This window comes from Podarcis pityusensis, assembly GCF_964106645.2.
Source record: "Podarcis pityusensis genome assembly, chromosome: 15".
In the NCBI taxonomy this organism is placed as follows: domain Eukaryota; kingdom Metazoa; phylum Chordata; class Lepidosauria; order Squamata; family Lacertidae; genus Podarcis; species Podarcis pityusensis.
The window spans coordinates 9252919-9272674 of NC_138040.1; the positions used below are offsets into that span (position 1 = coordinate 9252919).

The 19756-nt window shown below is 46.1% G+C and overlaps 1 protein-coding gene across 3 annotated transcripts in view; it reads left to right on the forward strand.

Annotated features, from left to right (window-relative positions):
* Positions 1–19756, forward strand: part of RAP1GAP2 (RAP1 GTPase activating protein 2) — a 194054-nt gene that overhangs the window by 31173 nt on the left and 143125 nt on the right. For 2 of the 3 annotated variants that reach the window (XM_080982917.1, XM_080982926.1), the window contains one exon: positions 17472–17507. In XM_080982917.1, the coding sequence (XP_080839043.1) occupies positions 17472–17507 (36 nt within the window). Of the gene's footprint in view, positions 1–8534; positions 8614–17471; positions 17508–19756 lie in introns of those variants that run through there. The other variant, XM_080982923.1, reaches the window with a different exon arrangement.

Genomic DNA, 19756 nt, shown 5'->3' on the forward strand with positions numbered 1-19756 from the left:
AACAATGCAAACAAACATAACTAAAATCATGTTACAAAATTTTGATATAGGTCAATAAATGATATTGATCTATCTTGAACTGAACCTAATCATTACAAAATGCAACAAAGATTGAGTTCTATGAATTTGTTTGCTCTCTTGTCTCTCTCTCTCTAATATGATATGCAAGTTTTCTTAGTATTCCTATATTCCAGATGTTTTCCAGCCAGTCTAGAATTGAGGGTGCCCAGCCTTTCTCTGACGCTTTAGAGATATTTATCTTTAGCAATAGAAATATTCATTGCTGTAAACAATTTCTAAACTATTTCCAGGCAAAAACTGAGCCGTATAGATATCTACATGGGAGGCACCAGCTTTGTGAAGGATGTTCTCTCTATTCCTCATATATTTCCCCAATGAATGGCTGTTTTACTACAAAGGAATTTTGTAGCTGTTTTACTACAAAGGAATTTCAGAAATAGACTGGAAAGAGAAGCTGCTGAATTGCAACTCATTACCAAACTTAAAACCATGGAGAGACCTGGTTTGAACAAAGACATTGGATTCTTATCCCATTATACATGACTAAGCCATTTCTCACCTTCTCACCCCTTGCTTCTCACCCCTTGCCTTTTCCTGTAAGACCTATTACAGTCGTTAAGAGTCGTCAGCAGGCTCATCTCAGCTATCTGCCAATCTCCCATTCCCACCACCCTTCTGAGTAATACCCCTCCCCACCTTCTCACTATATAGAAGGATCTGGCAACTTCTGTTTCAGTGTATCTGAAGAAGTGTGCTTGCACACGAAAGCTCATACCAAGAACTAACTTAGTTGGTCTTAAAGGTGCTACTGGAAGGATTTTTTTGTTTTGTCTATGTAATAAGAGTAAAATATATAAGCATGAATGTGTTACGGTGACCCCAACAGTGATATGTTTCCTTGAGCTTTATTACTCTGGTACATTTTGCTATAAAACATCTCCCTGTTGCCTTTGCTTTCTAACCTTGACCGTGTTGAGTGTTTTGACCATGTACACTATGTCCCAAAGTTTTACGATCCTGTCCTCGACTGCTGGAGTTCTTCCCCCAACCCAGTATACACAAATAATAATCTGGACAGCCATTAGAAGAAGTACTATCCTTTATTTATCCTCAGATGAAGCGAAGTCCTTTGTATAAGAGAACAGTACAGTTGACGGGTCTAAGAGTAGTTTATAGTCTGTTGTTATTGAATAATATACAGGCGACTTCTCACTAACCAAGGGAGCGAGGCAACATAACAGAACCTCTATAATACAGTGGTACCTCAGGTTACATACACTTCAGGTTACATACGCTTCAGGTTACAGACTCCGTTAACCCAAAAATAGTACCTCGGGTTAAGAACTTTGCTTCAGGATGAGAACAGAAATCGTGCTCCGGCGGCACAGTGGCAGCGGGAGTCCCTATTAGCTAAAGTGGTGCTTCAGGTTAAGAACAGTTTCAGGTTAAGAACAGACCTCCGGAACGAATTAAGTACTTAACCCGAGGTACCACAGTACTATGAAAAAAATTAAAAGTAGAAACATCGTCATTTACTTTGTCGTTCCAGAAATGTAAAAGGAAGGCCCATCTCTCAAAAAGTGTGCATTCTTTTTTAAAAAATAAGATCTTATTAAAGCTTTTTCACAATACAATAAGACAAATGAAACCAATCTAAATAAAAACAGAGAGAGAAAGATAAAAGGAAATACAACACTGTTTCTCAAAAGCAGCTCTTAACCCTTGTCTCTGGAATGCTCTTCAGTTCACACAAAACTTTTGTTTTCAGTTAATGTCTTTTCCTGATTGTAAAGCACAGTATTACAGATTGACTCTGAAATAAATGAAGCTTAAGATCCGGGCCCCTAATCCTGGAGGGGCCATGGAAGCGACTTTAGTCAATATTTCCTTTTTAAAAAATGGGTCTAGTTGATCCAGTTTGAGTCACTTGACTCACATTGATTAATTTTTTTGTTGTATGTATTTTTCAACAATCCCAGCATTTGAGAGTCAACAGCAGATACCCTGCTTGCGAGATTCGCACTGGGTGCCAGGTTCAAGGCGCTGGCACAAATACAGTTCAGGATCCGGTTACTTGAGAGGCCACCTTCTCCTGCAGTCTGTAGCAGAGTCTCTCTCCTGCAAGTTACAGATCCCAGAAGCCCAATAAGTCAGAGCAGAGCTTTTAGTGTGGCTGCCCCTGTCTGTGGAATAGCGTGCCCTTCAAGATATAAACAAGGGCTTTGTACTTCCAAGAAGAAACTGAAGACATTTTGTTCGAACTGGTTTTCCCAGCTGGATAAATAGGTCTTTGCTATTGTTCTAGTTTTCCGTTAAATTGACCTGCCTTTTTCTTTTCTTTTCTAACAAAATCTACAGCTGTTTTGACTGGACATTGACTTGAGACAATTGTGATTAATAATAAAATAATAATAGATAGCTTTTGAGGTAAATTTCAATTCTATGATGAATATTGCAAAGAAGTGTTTTCTCCCCCCACTCCCTGTTCTGAATCTGGCACCAGCCAGTGTTATTGTTGGTCTTCTAACTAGCCCAGACCATCCCTATTTTCCAGGGACGTCCCTGATCTAGAGAAGCCAGCTTGGTTTCTGATTTGATCCCAAAATGTCCTGCTTTTCCTAAGGACGTCCCTATTTTCATTTGCGAAATGTTGGAGGGTATGGAATTATGCAACCCTGAGCCATCTGAAGGCAGCCCTGTATAGGGAAGTGGGATTTTAAAAATGTTTAATTTTTATTATGTGTTTATATATATTGGAAGCTGCCCAGAGTGGCTGGGGCAACCCCAGTGTGGGGGGTATAAATAATAAAATAATTCTTATGGAATGGGACGTCCCTGTTTTCACCAGAGAAATGTTGGCGGTATGTTAGTCCTCTATCATAACTTAATCTAAGTTTTTGGGGCCTGAATACCTGACAGGGAGTTCCTGGCCTGGCTGGGATAAAAAAAAGAGCTCAGCAACTTTGACCTGAACCCCCCGAAAGGGGGTAGATCACTGCCAGTTTTTAACTCTGTGAGTAGATCGCAGTCTCTTGGTGGGAGTTGGCCCTCCCTGCTTTAGAACAAGGGCAAGCAGCTGCTATGAGCTCAGCCAGCAGGGGGTGTATTTCTGTGCATCTCATCTGCCAACCAGTGACACATTAATTAGCCAAATGGAGATTTGCCAGCTGTGGTGTGAAGCTTCGTTATTTACGCACCAGCTGTGCCCAAACAGCATCGAGAGATCTGACTTTGCCCAACACAGAGATCTAGTTCATATCGACCTTGGTTTGGCACCGGCTCACGGCGAACAATTTTATGTGGCTTCCAGGTGGAGGAGATGGGTGAGGGCTTGCAAATGACGGCTTGGGAACACTGACTTTCTTATTGCCTTGGCTCTGGAGAGGCCAAATCCTCTTTAACAGGTTAATTAGAGCAGTTCCCTTTGGGTTTCTGGCATATATCATTTTTTAAAAAAAAAACCCAACAACAACAGAAAAACTGCCCTTGAAATGAGAACAGGAAAAATAGGTTAGGAAGGTTAGAGAGGTGTATGGTCTCTGTTTATCGGGGAACTCATTCTGATTTGCTTTGCAAGAACCTTACACGGGGTTAGATTATATCTGGTCTTCATTGAACATTCATCCCAATGTACACTTCTTCCCATTAATGATTCGCTCGCCCTGCAATTTTCAACATATTTCCCCTTCACTCTCCAAATTGCAGAACGTCTGTTATTATTATTATTATTATTATTATTATTATTATTATTGATTTGTTCTGCTCAGGCAGGGATCAGAGCATTTTTTATCACCCCGAAGGCAGCACCAGTAGTGGATGAAACCTTGTGCTGTAGGCTGTAGTCTAGCCATGCAAAAGCCAGGCGTTTCCATCTGCGCATCTCTCCTTCCACATATAATTGCAATTCAAGACTGTGTTTCCCCCCAGGCAAAGGAACTGGAAGAAGGCATGGAGCAGAGTCAAGAGGGAGTCTATTCCGGGGAGACTCCCGAGGGCCAGAGACAAAAGCCTGAAGGGCCACATTCAGCCCCTAGTTCTGACGTTCCTTACCCCTGAGCTCAGAGCATTGGCTTAGTGCAAGAGGCAGCGCTCCACTCACTCCACCACTTCTGCCGATTCTCTGAGAGAATCCTAGAATTGTTGGAAGGGATCCTGAGGATCATCTCATCCAACCCCCTGCAATGCAGGAATTTGTCCCGTACGGGGATCGAACCTGTAGCCTTGGCGTTATCAGCACAGTGCTCTAACCGACTGAGAGAGAGGCATTGTGGCGTGCTGTGCTGCTGCTTGTCTTCTGGTGGGGTAGGGCAGGAGCTGGCAATTCCCACCTCGCCTCATGTGGCAAAGGGGGTGAGAATCCTTTAATCTCTGAATCTTACGCTCTGGAGAAAGCAGCAAAGGATTGCCCCCCTCTTTCCACAGGAGGACGGTTGTGGAAACTTGGGTGTGTGTGTGTCAATTTTGGCCCCAGTTTAACTTCTGCATGCAGAGTCACAACACCTCCCTGCCAACTCAAAGAGCTATTGTTTATCCTACCACTGAATTCTAAGGCATGGCCGTTCCCATTGTGGTGTAGTGGTTAAGAGTGTTGGACTCGTAATCTGGTGAACTGGGTTCATGTCTCCGCTCCTCCACATGCAGCCGCTGGGTGACCTTGGGCTAGTCACACTTCTTTGAAGTCTCTCAGCCCCACTCACCTCACAGAGTGTTTGTTGTGGGGGAGGAAGGGAAAAGGAGATTGTTAGCCGCTTTGAGACTCCTTAGGGTAGTGATAAAGCGGGATATCAAATCCAAATCCAAACTCTTCTTCCCACCCTTTGACTCCACTAGCAATAAAGAGAATTGCGCAAACCTCTCTTTCCGAATCTCTGCACTGTCTTCTGTGACGGGGACATTGCAGGGGGTCAGGCTGGATGACCCCTGGGTTTCCTTCCGCCCCTACAATCCTACGATTCTATGACTTGTGGGTGCTTTTGATTAGCACTGGCCAGGCTGCGGAAGATTAGCTCTCACAGGCGACCTGTTTCTTTCATAAGCCATCTTATGTAACCTGCTTAACGGGATGTGATTTGCCCATAAGGTGCACTGGTGCTGCCTATGCCTCGAAGCTGCTTTGCTTCGGGTGATTTGCTTGCATCCTAGGCAGAGCTGTAGCTCAGCTTTCTTGTGCAAAGAAGGTCCCGGGTTTGATCCCTGGCATCTCCAGGCAGGGCTGGGAGATGCTCCCTGCCTGAAGCTCTGGAGTGCTGCTGCCAGTCCGAGAAGGCAATACTGAGCTAGATGGACCCAATGGTGAATGCCTAGGGGGATGACCATGTATGGACTTAATAATAATAATAATAATAATAATAATAATAATAATAATAATAATATCTTATTTATACCCTGCCCATCTGGCTGGGTTTCCCCAGCCACTCTGGGCGGCTTCCAACAGAATATTAAAATACAATAGTCTGTCAAACATTAAAAGCTTCCCTAAAGAGGGCTGCCTTCAGATGTCTTCTAAAGCAGTGTTTCCCAACCTTGGGCCTCCAGCTGTTTTCGAACTACAATTCCCATCATCCCTGACCACTGGTCTTGCTAGCTGAGGATTATGGGAGTTGTAGTTCAAAAACAGCTGGAGGCCCAAGGTTGGGAAATGCTGTTCTAAAGGTCTGGTAGTTGTTTTTCTCTTTGACATCTGGTGGGAGGGCATTCCACAGGGCGGGTGCCACTACTGAGAAGGCCCATGCACATCCCTGTGGGTTTCATAATGGAAGAAAGGCAGGATACAAGAAAATAATTTTTAAAATGTGTATGTGTGTAGGGAGTTGAGCACAGCTGTTCGTTACAACTTATCGATTATTATTTATTTCAACTGCTTGTATTAGAGAGGCTGGTCCATTGGGACTGTCTGTCTTCTTCCTTGCATCCAGCCCAGAGGGCGGCCCTGATTGCCAGCCTCCTCCTCCTCCTTAGAGCTTATTGTTGCCCCTTGCAGAACTGAACAGAGAGGATAGGGGCCAAACTAGAACTGCCTCGGCCTCTAGGAGTTGGTGCCTACGTCTGACAGTAAGAGCTGTTTGGCAGTGGAATGGTCTCCCTTCCAAGGTTGTGGCCTCTCCTTCCTCGGAGGTTTTTAAGCAGACGTTGGATGGCCATCTGTCATGGATGCTTTAGCTGAGATTCCTGCATTGCAAAGGGGTTGGGCTAGATGACCCTGGGGTCCCTTCCAACTCTATGATTCTAACTTGGCTCTGGCGCCACCTACTGTTGGGCTCCCTCCCTCCCAACCTACCAGTCCCAATGGGCAGCAGCCACCACAGATTTGCATGCCACTTATTCCCCAAAGTTTGGCACAGCTGTCTGTCCTTTGCCTTCGAAGGCGACGCTTCTAAGCCACAAAGGGCATTGCTTCTTGTAACTGAGGATGCCTCCGCCACAATCTTGGCAGAATCTTTTCTGTAAATGTTACCCAGATGGTTTGTGCTGAGGTCATTCCGTTCTGCCAGGGATTTAAGAGGGCACGGACGGGGACACAAAGCTGCCTTGCGGAGCCCTGACACTGGGCAGCAGCAAATCTACTGCCGCTTTTGCCTTTGAGATATTAGTGTTTATTCCCTTCATTAAAGCTGCATTGCCTTTGAGGCAGCTTGATACTGCTGGTCTGGCTGCCGTGATGTTCCAGGGCTCTTAACATCCAGGACGCAGTTTTCACCCAGTATCCTTGCGGTTTGATGGATAGCTGTCACTTTAAGTCATAGGAGACGGCATCTGTTTGTTTGTACTTTGCAATTTACTGAAGACCATTATCTGCTGTCGGATGATGGCTCGGTTCTGGACAAAGGTCCAGTTAAATTCCCATTTAACTAAGATAACTCTTCACATTAATTCCCAGGCTTGGAGCACCTGCAGTGTTCCGAAGTTCTCCTTTCTTCTCTTGCAAACTTCCCCTGGCATCCGTCTGTCCCAAGAGACAATGGAGTGTGCCTCCAGGGGTGAAGTCAAGCCAATGAGCCCCATCTCACTTCCCTCTATAGCATGTGCAGAAACTGCCTTCTTGATCATTGAAGCCTCTATTGCTCTTGCCCACTCAATCTGATGTCGCTCTGTCAGCCGGGTACATTTCATAGCTGAGACACAAGGCAGCGGACCCTCGATGGGGATAAATTCAGTCGATTCTTGCTTCATATGGAAATGAGTTTTGAAGATGCCTTTATCTTATGAAGCAGCCTGCCACCCCCACTACAGAGCATCCTTCAAGGAAGAGGCCAGAGTGCATATTGCTGCACTTCACGCAGCCAAAATGAGCAGCAGGAATGGAAAAAGGGAATGTGTGATGCTTGGAAGGGGCACCAACTTAGCACTTAGAAGAAAAGAAATCTTGTTCAGCTCGCAGCTAGTAATTTAAAAGACTTTCATGAGAAAGCTGAAGGTCAAGATTTACATTTAAATGGGGTTTTGAAGTCAGGTCAGTCTACTTTCACGGAGTCGACTAATTTTCTTCCAGGAAATGGAACCACGCAAAGAGGGATGTGAGTTCTCATGGCGTCAGTGGGGCTGTCTTAGGCAGGTGTGGAAAACCCTTGGATCTCCAGATGTTGAGGCACAGAGCCCATCCCTTCTGTCCAACTCCCTGGCAAAAGCTGGGGGCCTGAAGCTTTAGGGGACAGCAGACATCAGAGCATTTTTCACATTCATAATGGGCCCCTCCAGATTTGTGTATCCCCCCCTTCCCGTGGGTGTATTCTACAACAGTGTTGGTGTAATAATTGTGCATTAGTCATGGGTTTAAAATGGAACAACCCCATTGGGCTGAGGAGCCCAGTTATGTCACCCCCTGCCTGCAGAGTTGGCAGCCTCTCACCCTTTTTTGAACACCCTCCCTCATTGAGTGTTCCCTCAGCCTCCTCTCCTCTCCCCTCTCTACTTGGGAGTCCTCTGAGCAGCTGCTGCTGCCACCCCTGGTCTCTGAGCTGCCCCCCACCCCAAAGAGAGGGGCCTCCCAGAGGCACCATTTGCCTGTGGATCTTATAGTCAGGGCTGCTGCAATAAACAGCTGTGCAAGCCTTTGAGAGGCAGAAATGTGAGAGGGCATTAGAGGAGGGAGGGAAGGAAAGAGGGATGGAGGCCTGTGTTGCCTGGGGCACCCCTGACCATCATTCAGGGTACCCCAGGGTGCCATGCCACACTGCTTGAAAACCACTGTGTTAAAGGAATGAGTAGTAGAGGGAGGACAAAAAGAAAGAAAGAAAGAAAGAAAGAAAGAAAAAGAAAGTTTTACGGCACTTAAAAGAAAATAAATAAATAACTGGACACGCTATTTCCCAGAGGGGAGGGACCGCACCTCCTTAATCGAGAATCGCAGAGGCGTTTGGGGCAGGAAGTGGTCACAGCGGTTTCCTTCACGTGCAGAAGGATACAACATGTAGCTGCAGTTTAAGAAACACCCTTTGAAATATGTGTCTCCCCGGTTGTTCAACCTCGGTGTGAGCGAGCCAGAGAGCGAGCAGCCCTCCTGAGGAATAAGAGCAGGTCACAGTGCCAGGAGCCAGAAGCAGCGGCCACCATGTTTCAGAGGAAGCGGAGTGTCTCCTTTGGAGGCTACGGATGGTGGGTCTGTCTTCATTTACTTTGCAGAGCTGAGGTTGCCGAGGGAGATCTTCCTGGCGTCTTTCTGACCCATTTGAGCCTGGATAGCTCAGTGGGTTAGAGCGTGGTGCTGATAACGCCAAGGTTGCAGGTTCGATCCCTGTATGGGACAGCTGCATATTCCTGCATTGCAGGGGTTGGACTAGATGATCCTCAGGATCCCTTCCAAGTCTATAATTCTACGATTTGTTTAGAATTTCAGAAAGGGGCTCTTAAGCGCAACCTCAACAAAGTATGTTTTGACAAAGTGTTTAGTTTGTGTTGTCTGTACCAGACGTTTAGGTGCTGGTGGGTGGGGGTGGGGAATCTGTCTGCATTTCTGTTCACAAATATCCCCATTACGGAGAAGCTTTCAGACAGCACTTTATGCCATTTTCCTAATGTTTCTGTGCCCAACAATTTCAATGCTTTATCTTTCACATGGCACAGAAAACCAGTGGAATCTAGTGGGAGCATGGCGCTCATTTACATGTTATTTGCTTCCAGACAAAATCTGTTTGCAACCTTGTTGATCCAGACAAATGTGGGAGTTTTGCATCGCCAATTTCCCCGGGATGAAATTTGTGCTGGTGTTCAAGCACACAGTTCTTTCCCGTCCTTTAAAATTTAGTGTGATGTGCCGGTATACTGATCTAAAAGCCACCATTCCGTAATGCAGCAGGTAATGAATGCAGTGCGACGAAGGTGGTTGGACTCCAGGGTAGAAGCGCTAGCGTTGTACTCAGGAAATCCAGCACAATAACACACCCACACCCACCCACATCTGAAATGCATCCTCACATTCAGGAGGACTTAACACCACATGGCTCAAATGTGCACACATTACCCTAATCTGTATGATGTTGAGGTTTTTCTGTGTAAGTTTGTGAGTGTTTATCTTTGGCGCTGGAAGAGGGAAGGTGGAAGGAAGAGGAAGGAGCCCCTGATCTTTGAGCAGCGAGAGAGAGAGAGAGAGAGAGCCTTTGCAATGCAGAGGCTTTCGGTATCTACTCTGCCCACCTCTTTCAACAAAGGGTGGAGGGAGAATCCTTGGATTTTGCATGGAAGGCTTGACCCATCCAAATTCTGTTGACCCCCCTAATGCCGGATCAGGCCAGTGTCCCATCTAGTTTGGCATATTGTTCTCACAGCAGCCAACCAGATCTCCCTATGGGAAGACCCTAAGCCAACACGATGCCCTTCTGTGGCGATCACACAGGGTCCCCAGATGTTTCACCGTCTATTGATCCCTGTGCCACCACCTTATTTCTCGCTGCCACCACCCAGGCCCTACCTGGTACAATACTGAGTCCAGTCAGGGTTAAATTGGAACATAAACTTCTGTTTATTTATTGCAGTTTAACAAGCGTGTGGTTTCATAAACAGTATCGGTCAATTACAATCATGGGGTGCCTATCCAGACCTATAACTTCCGCTACCTGCTCTCACTCACTAAACCACCTCTCAGATATTTACTTGTCTTCCCAGCTCCTAATTGTTCCTGACTCAGCTTATTTCGCTACACTAACTCAACCCACCCACAGACTCTATCCCAATTCACTTCCACTCCAACCAACCACCCAACTCCCAACAAACTCTCCCCTTCGCCCCTCCCAGAGCTGGTTTTATAGTCCCTCTGACTCCACCCCCCTGGGTTCTGATTGGGTAACCTGTTTAACTATTTCACCTCCAGCACTCTCATATGTTAACGTCACACCTCCAACTAATACCATCGCTGTCAGCTTGCCATGTTGACTAGGTTGGATGGGAACCGGAGTCCAAGCACATTGTGAAGGCATCACATTGCCGACCTGTGCCTAGGTAGTTAGTTATGGGCAGCACAAGTCTGCTCCACTTCACCGTGGGGAGGAGTTGCGGTGGACCACGTGGCCGCCCACTCTCCTCCGGGGGCGTGGGACAAAGTCCCATGTTGCCCAGGGATCCTGGCCACGTCAGCAACCGGCCAGCCAATCCGCTGGCTGGTGGGAGGTGTGGCCATCACCTGCCCCTCCAAGCTTAAGGGTATACCGTTAAAGGAATCTGGGAGTGTGGATCTTGTCCGAAGCCCGGGGCGGGGCTAGGGCCATGACACGACCCTGATGGGAACACCCGGGGGAGCTCGAGTTCATCTGCATCTACGGGGCTCCCCCTTCTGGTGGTTTACCCTTACCAGACACTGCACATCGGGCAGGAGTCAGATATAGTCGGGTTCATTCAATGCCTAAGCCAATACCGGTCACATTCTGCAATCAGGAAAGTTGTGGCCAAAATTAGCCCAATAACATTAACCTAATATCTGTGTCCTTGTGCATGTTATTCTTCAACGAGGGGGTGGTTTCGGGGTCTTGACACGCAACTGCAACTTGCCCACCCTGCACTTTCTTACAAGTGGCCTTTAGAAGCACGCTGGGGCAGGCATTGAGAGGGGGCTCCACTCTAGCAGGGGAAGGCCTGGCCGGCTGCATCCTGTCTCCACTCACAGCCCACCTGGCTGCCCAGGAGACACCTGCGCCATGCATTGCTGGGCCAAAAAAGGGAGCAACTCCCCTCCCAGTCTTGCAGCACCTTTGGGATTGCTGCGGTCTAGTTGTGCCCTTCAGAATTTGCACTCGGGTCCGCGGCCACTGCTGCTCACCCCACGCCACCTGGAGATGCTGGGGACTGAGCCTGAGATGGGCTACATGCAAATCAGGTGATCTACCACTGACCTTTGCCTCTTCCCCATTGTTCTTCTTAAGAAGGAACAGAAGAAGCTTCCTCATTTCAAAACTGGGCTTTATCTCATCTTTCACGTTGCTGTCTGCACTAGTGATGGGCCTCAGCCAAATATTGGGCAGTGGGGGGACTTTTCAGATGTTTGTTTGGCTTCTCTTTTTAAAGATAACCGAGGGGTTTCCCCCCCTTCTTTCTTAATCACCGAAGAACAGAAGCAGGATCGCCACCACTTCCTGTCACACCCAGCAATATTCTTTGGGGGTAAAATATGACTGTTGTATTGTGGACAATGCCCGAAAGTCACATAGCTCAGAAGCAATGTGTCTGCCTCACATGCATGAGGTCCCAGGTTCGATCCTTGGCACCTCCAGGTAGGGCTGGGATTCAAGCCTGAAACCTTGGAGAGCTGCTGCCAGCCAGTGTGGACAGTACTAAAGTAGATTGACCAATGGTCTGATTCCTATGTCTCCTCCCACCCCAAATTTCATGGGTGACGAAACAGTTCCACAATAATGACCGTGCCTGGAGATTTTACATGGACACTCCAGGAACCTAGGTAATAATAATAATAATAATAATAATAATAATAATAATAATAATAATTTTATACCCTGCCCTCCTCAGCCAGAACTGGGCTCAGGGCGACTAACAACAATAAAATTACAATAAAACGTAATAGAAGAAAAAAAAGTTAATTAAAATACGGGTTAAAATATGAGTTAAAATACAATTTAAAATGCAGCCTCATTTTAGTAGTAGCCCATAAATCAAAATCATAAGGAGAGGGAAACATAAGGGTCAGACTGAGTCCAAACCAAAGGCCAGGCGGAACAGCTCCATTTTGCAGGCCCTGTGGAAAGATGTCAAATCCCGCAGGGCCCTGGTCTCTTGTGACAGTGTTCCACCAAGTCGGGGCCAGTATAGAAAAGGCCCTGGCCCTAGGTGAGACCAGTCTAACTACCTTGAGGCTCGGGACCTCCAAAGTGTTGTTATTTGTAGACCTTAAGGTCCTCCGCGGGGAGTCCTTTCTCTAGCTCTGCCTGGAGATGTCGGGAGATGAACTTGAGGATGGGTGAGGAATTTGATTCTGCTCGCTTTTAAATGCGAACCTACCTGATTCTCACATTCCAGAACAACACCGGAAACACGCCTGCCCTTCAACATTCTCACTTCTCTGAATTTTGCACTGCAGTTCTCAGCCCAAGTGAATGCATACACCAGGGGAAAGTGTGCAAGGCGATGCAGTGGAGGCGTTCATGAAAATAACACACAAAGAAGCCATTCTGTTAGGGAAATCTGCTTTGCAAAAAAAGTGCACGTTAGGCAAAACTGCAGACAGAAATGTGTTGCTTTAGGAGGGATTTGCACTCAAATGCTGATGGGTTTCCAGGAGGACTTGAAATAATAATAATAATAATTCACAAACTGATATGGAGCTTTGATGAAATGAACATACGGTTGTGAAAATGTGTAATGGAGAAATCCCCAAACTGGCAGATTTGCCTGTCCCTAATTGAACATGTGACCTTTCCCCCTAAGGGACATGCTCTGCCATGGAGCTGAGACACTTCATTGCCCAAGGAAACAAAATGCTCAGGAGCTTGAATTACATTTCTTGGGCATTCACCATTTTTAAATGCAAAACTTGCAAGTTTTGATCACAGATACACCTCAAGCCACTGTGCTTTCGGTGTGCTTGTCTTTGGACAACAGGCCTAGGGTCGTATCCAATGAAGTTTTACTCAGAGTAGACCAAGTGAAATTAATGGAGTCAAGTTGGCCATGCCCATCTGCTTCAATGAGTAGGACTAGCATTGGTTACAACCCATGACCTGTCATGCCTCCAGCTTGTAATGCTATTAAAAAGGAAAGAGCCTGATTCCATGTGCCTAAAATTTTGTGTTGGGGAAAAAGGAGAAAGAACTATAGGGACACAGAGAAAGAGAAAGAGACAGAAAGGGTCTTGCTCACAGTGACTTAAGCCCCTTCCACCATTGGAGCCGGCCCACCCATTTGCCAATGAACATGAGAAGGTCACCACTACTTTCTTGCATGTTGGCTACAAACCACGTCATCAATTTCTTTGCATGCAAAAGTACAATCTCTGGAGTTGCTATCTAGAGCTGTGAGAAGAGCCTGTCAGAAATTCTGCAGAGCTGCTACCAGTCAGTGTAGACAGTACTGAGCTCCATGGACCAATGGTCTGACTCAGGATAAGGCAGATGTCTATGTTTCCTAGGTGATGTGTCTGAGTTTTACTATTGTCTGAAAGATTAGCACAGAGAAAGTTAGAGAATGAAGAAAATGATCAAGCCGGGTCTGGATACGTCTTTCCTTTTCTTTGAAGAGGTTCGTATTTCAGGCTGGCTGTTTAGTAGTCATGATTAAAAAAAAGAAAAAAGAAAAAAAGACCACTCCACTACTGCAGTCCTTTATCTTGTATTTTATCTTTTGCATGTAAGCTGCCTTGAGAATGCTTTTGCATTAATAGATGACCTAGAAATATATAAAACGAACAGTCACTAAATTAAGGGAAGGGGAGAGTGAAAAAAAGCAACCATCAGCATGGGAACTTGCGCCAGAGTAGCTCAGATCTATGAATCAGCGTGTTGGCTGCAAATGCACAGTATTCTCGAGTGCTGAGTTCAAGTACAGGAAAGTCTGTCTCTGTGTGTTTACTGAAAAGGAAGTGGTTGGCAGAACAGCTCTTATCTTGGCTATCTTGCTAAATGTGCTTTTGTCTGGGTGGAGTGGTTGGTCACACCCATTACCGTGAGAAATTTGGTGCTTTTAGCATTGATTTCTGGGCCTGCACAGGACAGGGAATGCACAAGGCAGTGGAGGTGCTTAGCTACCCCTACCTGCCCACCTTCTTACTTCCAACCAGCCGGCGGTGGGGGGAGGGGGTTGGCCCTGCCGGTAATTTCTCTCCTCCTTAAGTCTCAGTGTTGCCTTTGTAAAACCAAGCAGGGAGGAGGAGGGTGGGGACAATGAGTTGGCTCTGCTTGCCATTGTCTCTGGCGCCACCTACTATTGACCTCCCTGCCTTCCAACCTACCAATCCCAATCGGAACCAGCCACCAGTGATGAAGCCCACTGGCCCATACACTAGAGTCGGCTCTTTGGTCTACGTAGGCCCCATAAGGACAATTGGAATCAGTTTGATCTGGGTCAGATAAAAAGCCCTGCTAGATACAATCCAGCATACTTTTCTCACAAATAGATACTTGGGAGAAGATTCTGGATGTGTAACCCCGCTCCCCATCCATGCTCCCCAGAAATTGGTGCTTGAAGACATGCTGTTTCTGGTAGTGGAACTACTACATAGCCATTGTGTCTAGCAGCCATAGATAGTCTTATCATCCATACATTTGCTGACTCCCCCTTTAAAGCTATCCATTGCTGCATCTAATGGTAGTGCAGCAAATTCCTTAGTTTAAGTTATGATGAAGTGACTTCTCTCTCTGGGATCTTCCTGCATTCAGCCTTATTGGAGAAAGATTCAGTTTTGCTTGCATTTTTAAAAGAAACTACTTGATCTGCGCTTCTTGAACCAATACGGAAACTAGCATTCAGCTGTCTTTTGCCATCCTCCCAGAGCTACAATTCTCAGAGTGCTTTAACCTCTTCTTAGGGATCTCTGGAAATTGTATAGCTCTGTGGTGGGAATAGGGGCCTCCTCGCAACCCTTAGCACCTATAACAATTCCCATAATTCTTTGGTGGGGAAGCCATGGCTGTTTAAAGTGGCTTTAAATGTATGGATTTAAATATAGCCTTAGTGTGACTCTTCTAGGCCCCCTGCAAAAGACTTTGTGCATTTGCAGGCCACCTCTGTCAGTGCTGTTGTTGAAAAACAACCCCTCCCTTCCCATCAGCTTGGTCAGAGTGAAACTCTGGCTTCCTGTGGGTGATCTAGGTTTTCTCGGGTGAAGAAACGGCAACTGGTAGCAGATATCCCCACCCTCCAACCCACAGGTCCACTGCTGTGAAATCTAAACTGTTATTTTGCACGATAAATCTTTCATTTGCTTCTTCATTTCATAAGGAGGGCAACAGCCTTGTTCTCTCTACAACTCCCTGAGCTCATTTTCATCTATAAAAAGGTTCATCCAACAAGGATTCTCTCACCATGCACACACAGACACACACAGTCTCGAAAGCCATTTTAAAAATCAGAAAAACCAGCAACGGTGCGTAGCGAAATAATGCAATATGTTACAACAAAATGTAGGGAAGGTGTCCATCTTAAATGGGTCTCAAAGGAGACAGGAACATCATTGCAGCCTGGTTAGATCATTGTTATTTTTGTGTTTATGTGTTTGTGTAAAAAAAACAACAACAGCTTTGAGTTAAAGGTGCTGCCAATTTATTGGAGTAGCAGATTTAAAAAAAACTATTTTAATACAAGGACTCAGAGCCAACCACCCACAGGTATGTTTTTAATAAATAAATAAAAAAACAACAACTCAGAGGCCTTCTGCTTTATTTCTCACATAGGAAAACAAAGGCCGCTCATATCTCGCTGCTAGGAGACATGCAACACAATATCTAAAATGGGCTGGAGAAACTGGGCTGGATGAGACAATCTATCTATTACTGTTCTCTCCAACCTTAAGTCTACTTCTTCACATTTCCACATCAGTCTGTGTCCCCTCCCCCTTAAAAAGAAGTCCTCATGAAAAATCATCAATACTCTAGTGCAAATTGTTACTAATCAACACATGCAGGTATTCCATTTTGCCTAATATACACTTTTGTTTTGGGCAAAGCAGTGTTCCCTACTATACAGCATGTTGCTATTTTGCACAGACATATGCATTTATAGGCACACTTTATACCCCAGTATATGCATTTTTTTGTATGCATTACTTGGCTGGAGAATGGCATTGCAAAATTCGGAGAAGTGAGAAGTTTGAAGGACAGCTGTTTGGAAAGTGCAGATTTGGTAGTTTGGCTTGAAATGTGAACTGGACTGAATTTCTCCCCCAAAGCTACCTGTGGCTTAGCAGAGGTTACTGGATTCCAACTCCCATCATCCCCAGCCAGCAAAGCCAATGGTCAATGATGATGGGATTGGAGTCCAGCAACATTTGGAAGGCCACAGGTTTCCTTACCCTAGCAGCAGCAGCAGCAGCAGCAGCAGCAACAACAACAATTATAAGTTGCCCATCTGACTGGGTTGCCCCAGAATGTTTTCTTTCTATTCACCTGTAAAGGTAAAGGTAAAGGGACCCCTGACCATTAGGTCCAGTCGTGGCCGAATCTGGGGTTGCGGCGCTCTTCTCGCTTTATTGGCCGAGGGAGCCGGCGTACAGCTTCCGGGTCATGTGGCCAGCATGACTAAGCCACTTCTGACGAACCAGAGCAGCGCACGGAAACACCGTTTACCTTCCCGCTGGAGCGGTACCTATTTATCTACTTGCACTTTGACGTACTTTTGAACTGCTAGGTTGGCAGTAGCAGGGACTGAGCAACGGGAGCTCACCCTGTCGAGGGGTTTCGAACCGCCACTGGGAGTTCACTCGACTGAATATTATGTGATGGCTTTCTGAATAAACAACTGTAGGGGGTACTCTGCAACAATGCAATCCTATAGATGCTTCCTTTGAATTAAGCACAGAATTTAAATGAGATTTACACCCGGGCAGGATTTCATCCCTATTGATTTAAGAGTTTTGAAAACTGGGTGGCCACCCTACCTTTGGGGCATCGTTAATGTTCATTCCTCTAGTCATGAGTAGGTGGGGAAAAAAGACTTTCTAGGGCATTAAAGCCTTGCTTTCTGCAGCCTTGGAAATCCTATCCATTGCTTCCGAATATCAAGCTTGCGAGATGGTTGCTTTCAGTTCTTCCCATATTTTTCATTCATATCCCATTGCTTCTATGAACTAGAAACTGGATCTTAAAACAACAACAACCCTCAAATCTTGATTTTATTTTTAGGATGATGAATTGAGGACCCATCCCCATTTCCCGCCCTTGTAGGTGTGGTGTCGGAATACACACCACGGGGCCTGCTTTTCAGCCAAAAAATGCAGGAAATGAGGGGTATCTTACCAATAAAAGTAACAAGAAGAACAATCTGCTTAACATTCTCTCCCTCCCACCCCTCATCTTTTCCAGGATTGACAAAACCATGCTTGCAAGCCTGAAGATCAAGTGAGTAATTGATTATTTTATCTAATTCATTCTTTACACTGCTTGGTTGCCATCCCATGTGATAATAAGTTTTCTGGGAGGCTTATGATGGCCTCTTTCCTACAAGGCGTGCTTCTCTTTCTTCTTCGATATGCTTGCAAAGCTGGTAAACAGCGGGTGATCTTATGTTCTTGGACTTGATGGAAGCTTTATATAAGTGGTCCCAGTGAAATAGCTGGCTGGTTGTTACTCATTCGGTTGTGCCTTACTTTCTTTTGTCTTTGTTTATATATAAAAACGAACCGAAATGAAATTGGAGGGGCAGGACAGTTGTAAGGAGGCAGCTCTGTCCATTCCAACCTGTATTCCTTACAATCACTGCTCCGTTCATTCCAGTTCAGTGTCTACAAAATACTATGTTATTTGCCTTGCTGTCTGCTCTTCAACACAAGTTGAAGAGTTAACTATTTACGTAACTTAAGTTCATTTCGATGTGAAGGAAATGTCAGAACAATGGGAAAACAACAACACTGGTTTTCATTTCTGACCACAGATTCACACGCGAACGGCAGCAATTTCTATTCCGTTTTCCATTTTCACTGGAATTCTCAGACATCTCTACCTGCTATTTGCCCAAGGAAGTGAACTGCCACTAGTGCTTTCAACAATGTCCTCGATAGACACAAAGTAGCTCAGGGAAGGGCTATAGCGCAGGGGTAAAACATCTCCTTTGTATGCAGAAGGTCCCAGGGTCAACGGCCTACATCTCCAAGGGGAGCTGGGAAGGTCCCTTGTCCGAAACAATGGAAAACCATTGGCAAACAAGGTTCCTAGCTCCAAGGGTGGAATTTGGGAGAATGATTTTCCTTAGAGCCATTTTGCATGTGTGTGTGATGGCCAAATCCCCTTTCAGTATCAGGCTAAAGGTCCAGCATCCTATTCTCACAGCGGCCAACCAGATGCCCTCTGGGAAGCCCACAAAGTGGACCTCAGAGCAGCGGTGTTCAAGATGGCTTGGCTGGCTTTAAAAGAGGGTTTAGAAACGCAAGTTCGTGGACATTAATGGCCAGTAGCCACAATGGCAATTTTTTCCTCCCACTGTCAGAGGCAGCGAGGTGCTGGATCTGCAGGTGAGGAGAGTGTTGCTGTGCACACGACCTGCTTGCAGTCTTCCCCCTCTCCAGTTTCATTTCTGGTTGGCCACTGTGAGAGCAGAGTCTTGGAGTAGATGGGCCTCTGGCTTGATCCAGCAGAGCTCTTCTGGCTTGCTTATGGCACAGTCACTTCTGATAGGACAGGGTCAAGGTAGCAGGCTGATTAGGATCAGTGAAGGCAAAAAGCATGGTCTTTCAGGACCCTGGACAGATCATCAGCACAGGTGATGACTGGAACTCATTCCGGGAGATGTCTACTGAAACCTGGCTGGTCTGGACCTGCCGTTAACATGCCCCCATCCCAAGGAGCTCTCGTTCGGCTATTGTTTGATTTTGCACCCGTTGACTTCTATGGCTTTGGGGCGGTGAGGACTGCATCCTGGGCTGCCCTCGGTGTCTGATGAGATGGGTAAAGCTGCATACTTTGGCCTGGAAGGTCTTAAAATTGGAGAAACCCCTTCTCTAGATGATGCCTCCTCTGAGCCACAGGGAGGATTGAGGCCAGAGAACATGAGTCTGGATGGGAAGGGTGGTGTAGCTTAGTGGTTAGAGCATCTGCTTTGCATGCAGAGGGTCCCAGGTTCAATCCCTGGTTGCATCACAAGGTAGGGCTGGGAAAGTCTGGAAACCGTGCACAATCACTGCCAATCAGTGTTAACAATAACGAGTTAGATGGACCGCTGAGACTGACTGTGTATAAGGCAGCTTCCTATGTAGACCTGGGAAGGAGAAATTGCTTTCACCATGGACCAAATGTAGCCATAGAAGCTGCCAGCTCCTGGCAACTCCAAGCGGGGAAGGGGAAACCAGAATGCTGCCTTCTGCCCCTGTTTTGTTTTCATTTCTGCTGCTGCACTATTTTTAATCTCGGTACGCCTGGTTATTTCTCTCTCCACCCTCCACCTCCTGCAGCCCCCTTCCGAAGGCCGAGGTGATTCATGTTCTGAACAATTATATCCAATTCAGCCCTTTTCCGTTTGAAGTGAGGCTTGGGCAGTAGGCTGTAGGAATCATACAGCTTTCGCTTTGTGGGAACAAGAAAGGAACGCTCTCGAACAGAGGTTCCGAAAGCCTGGTCTGTGAAACAGCTTCATTCAGGACCACGACATCTAGCAT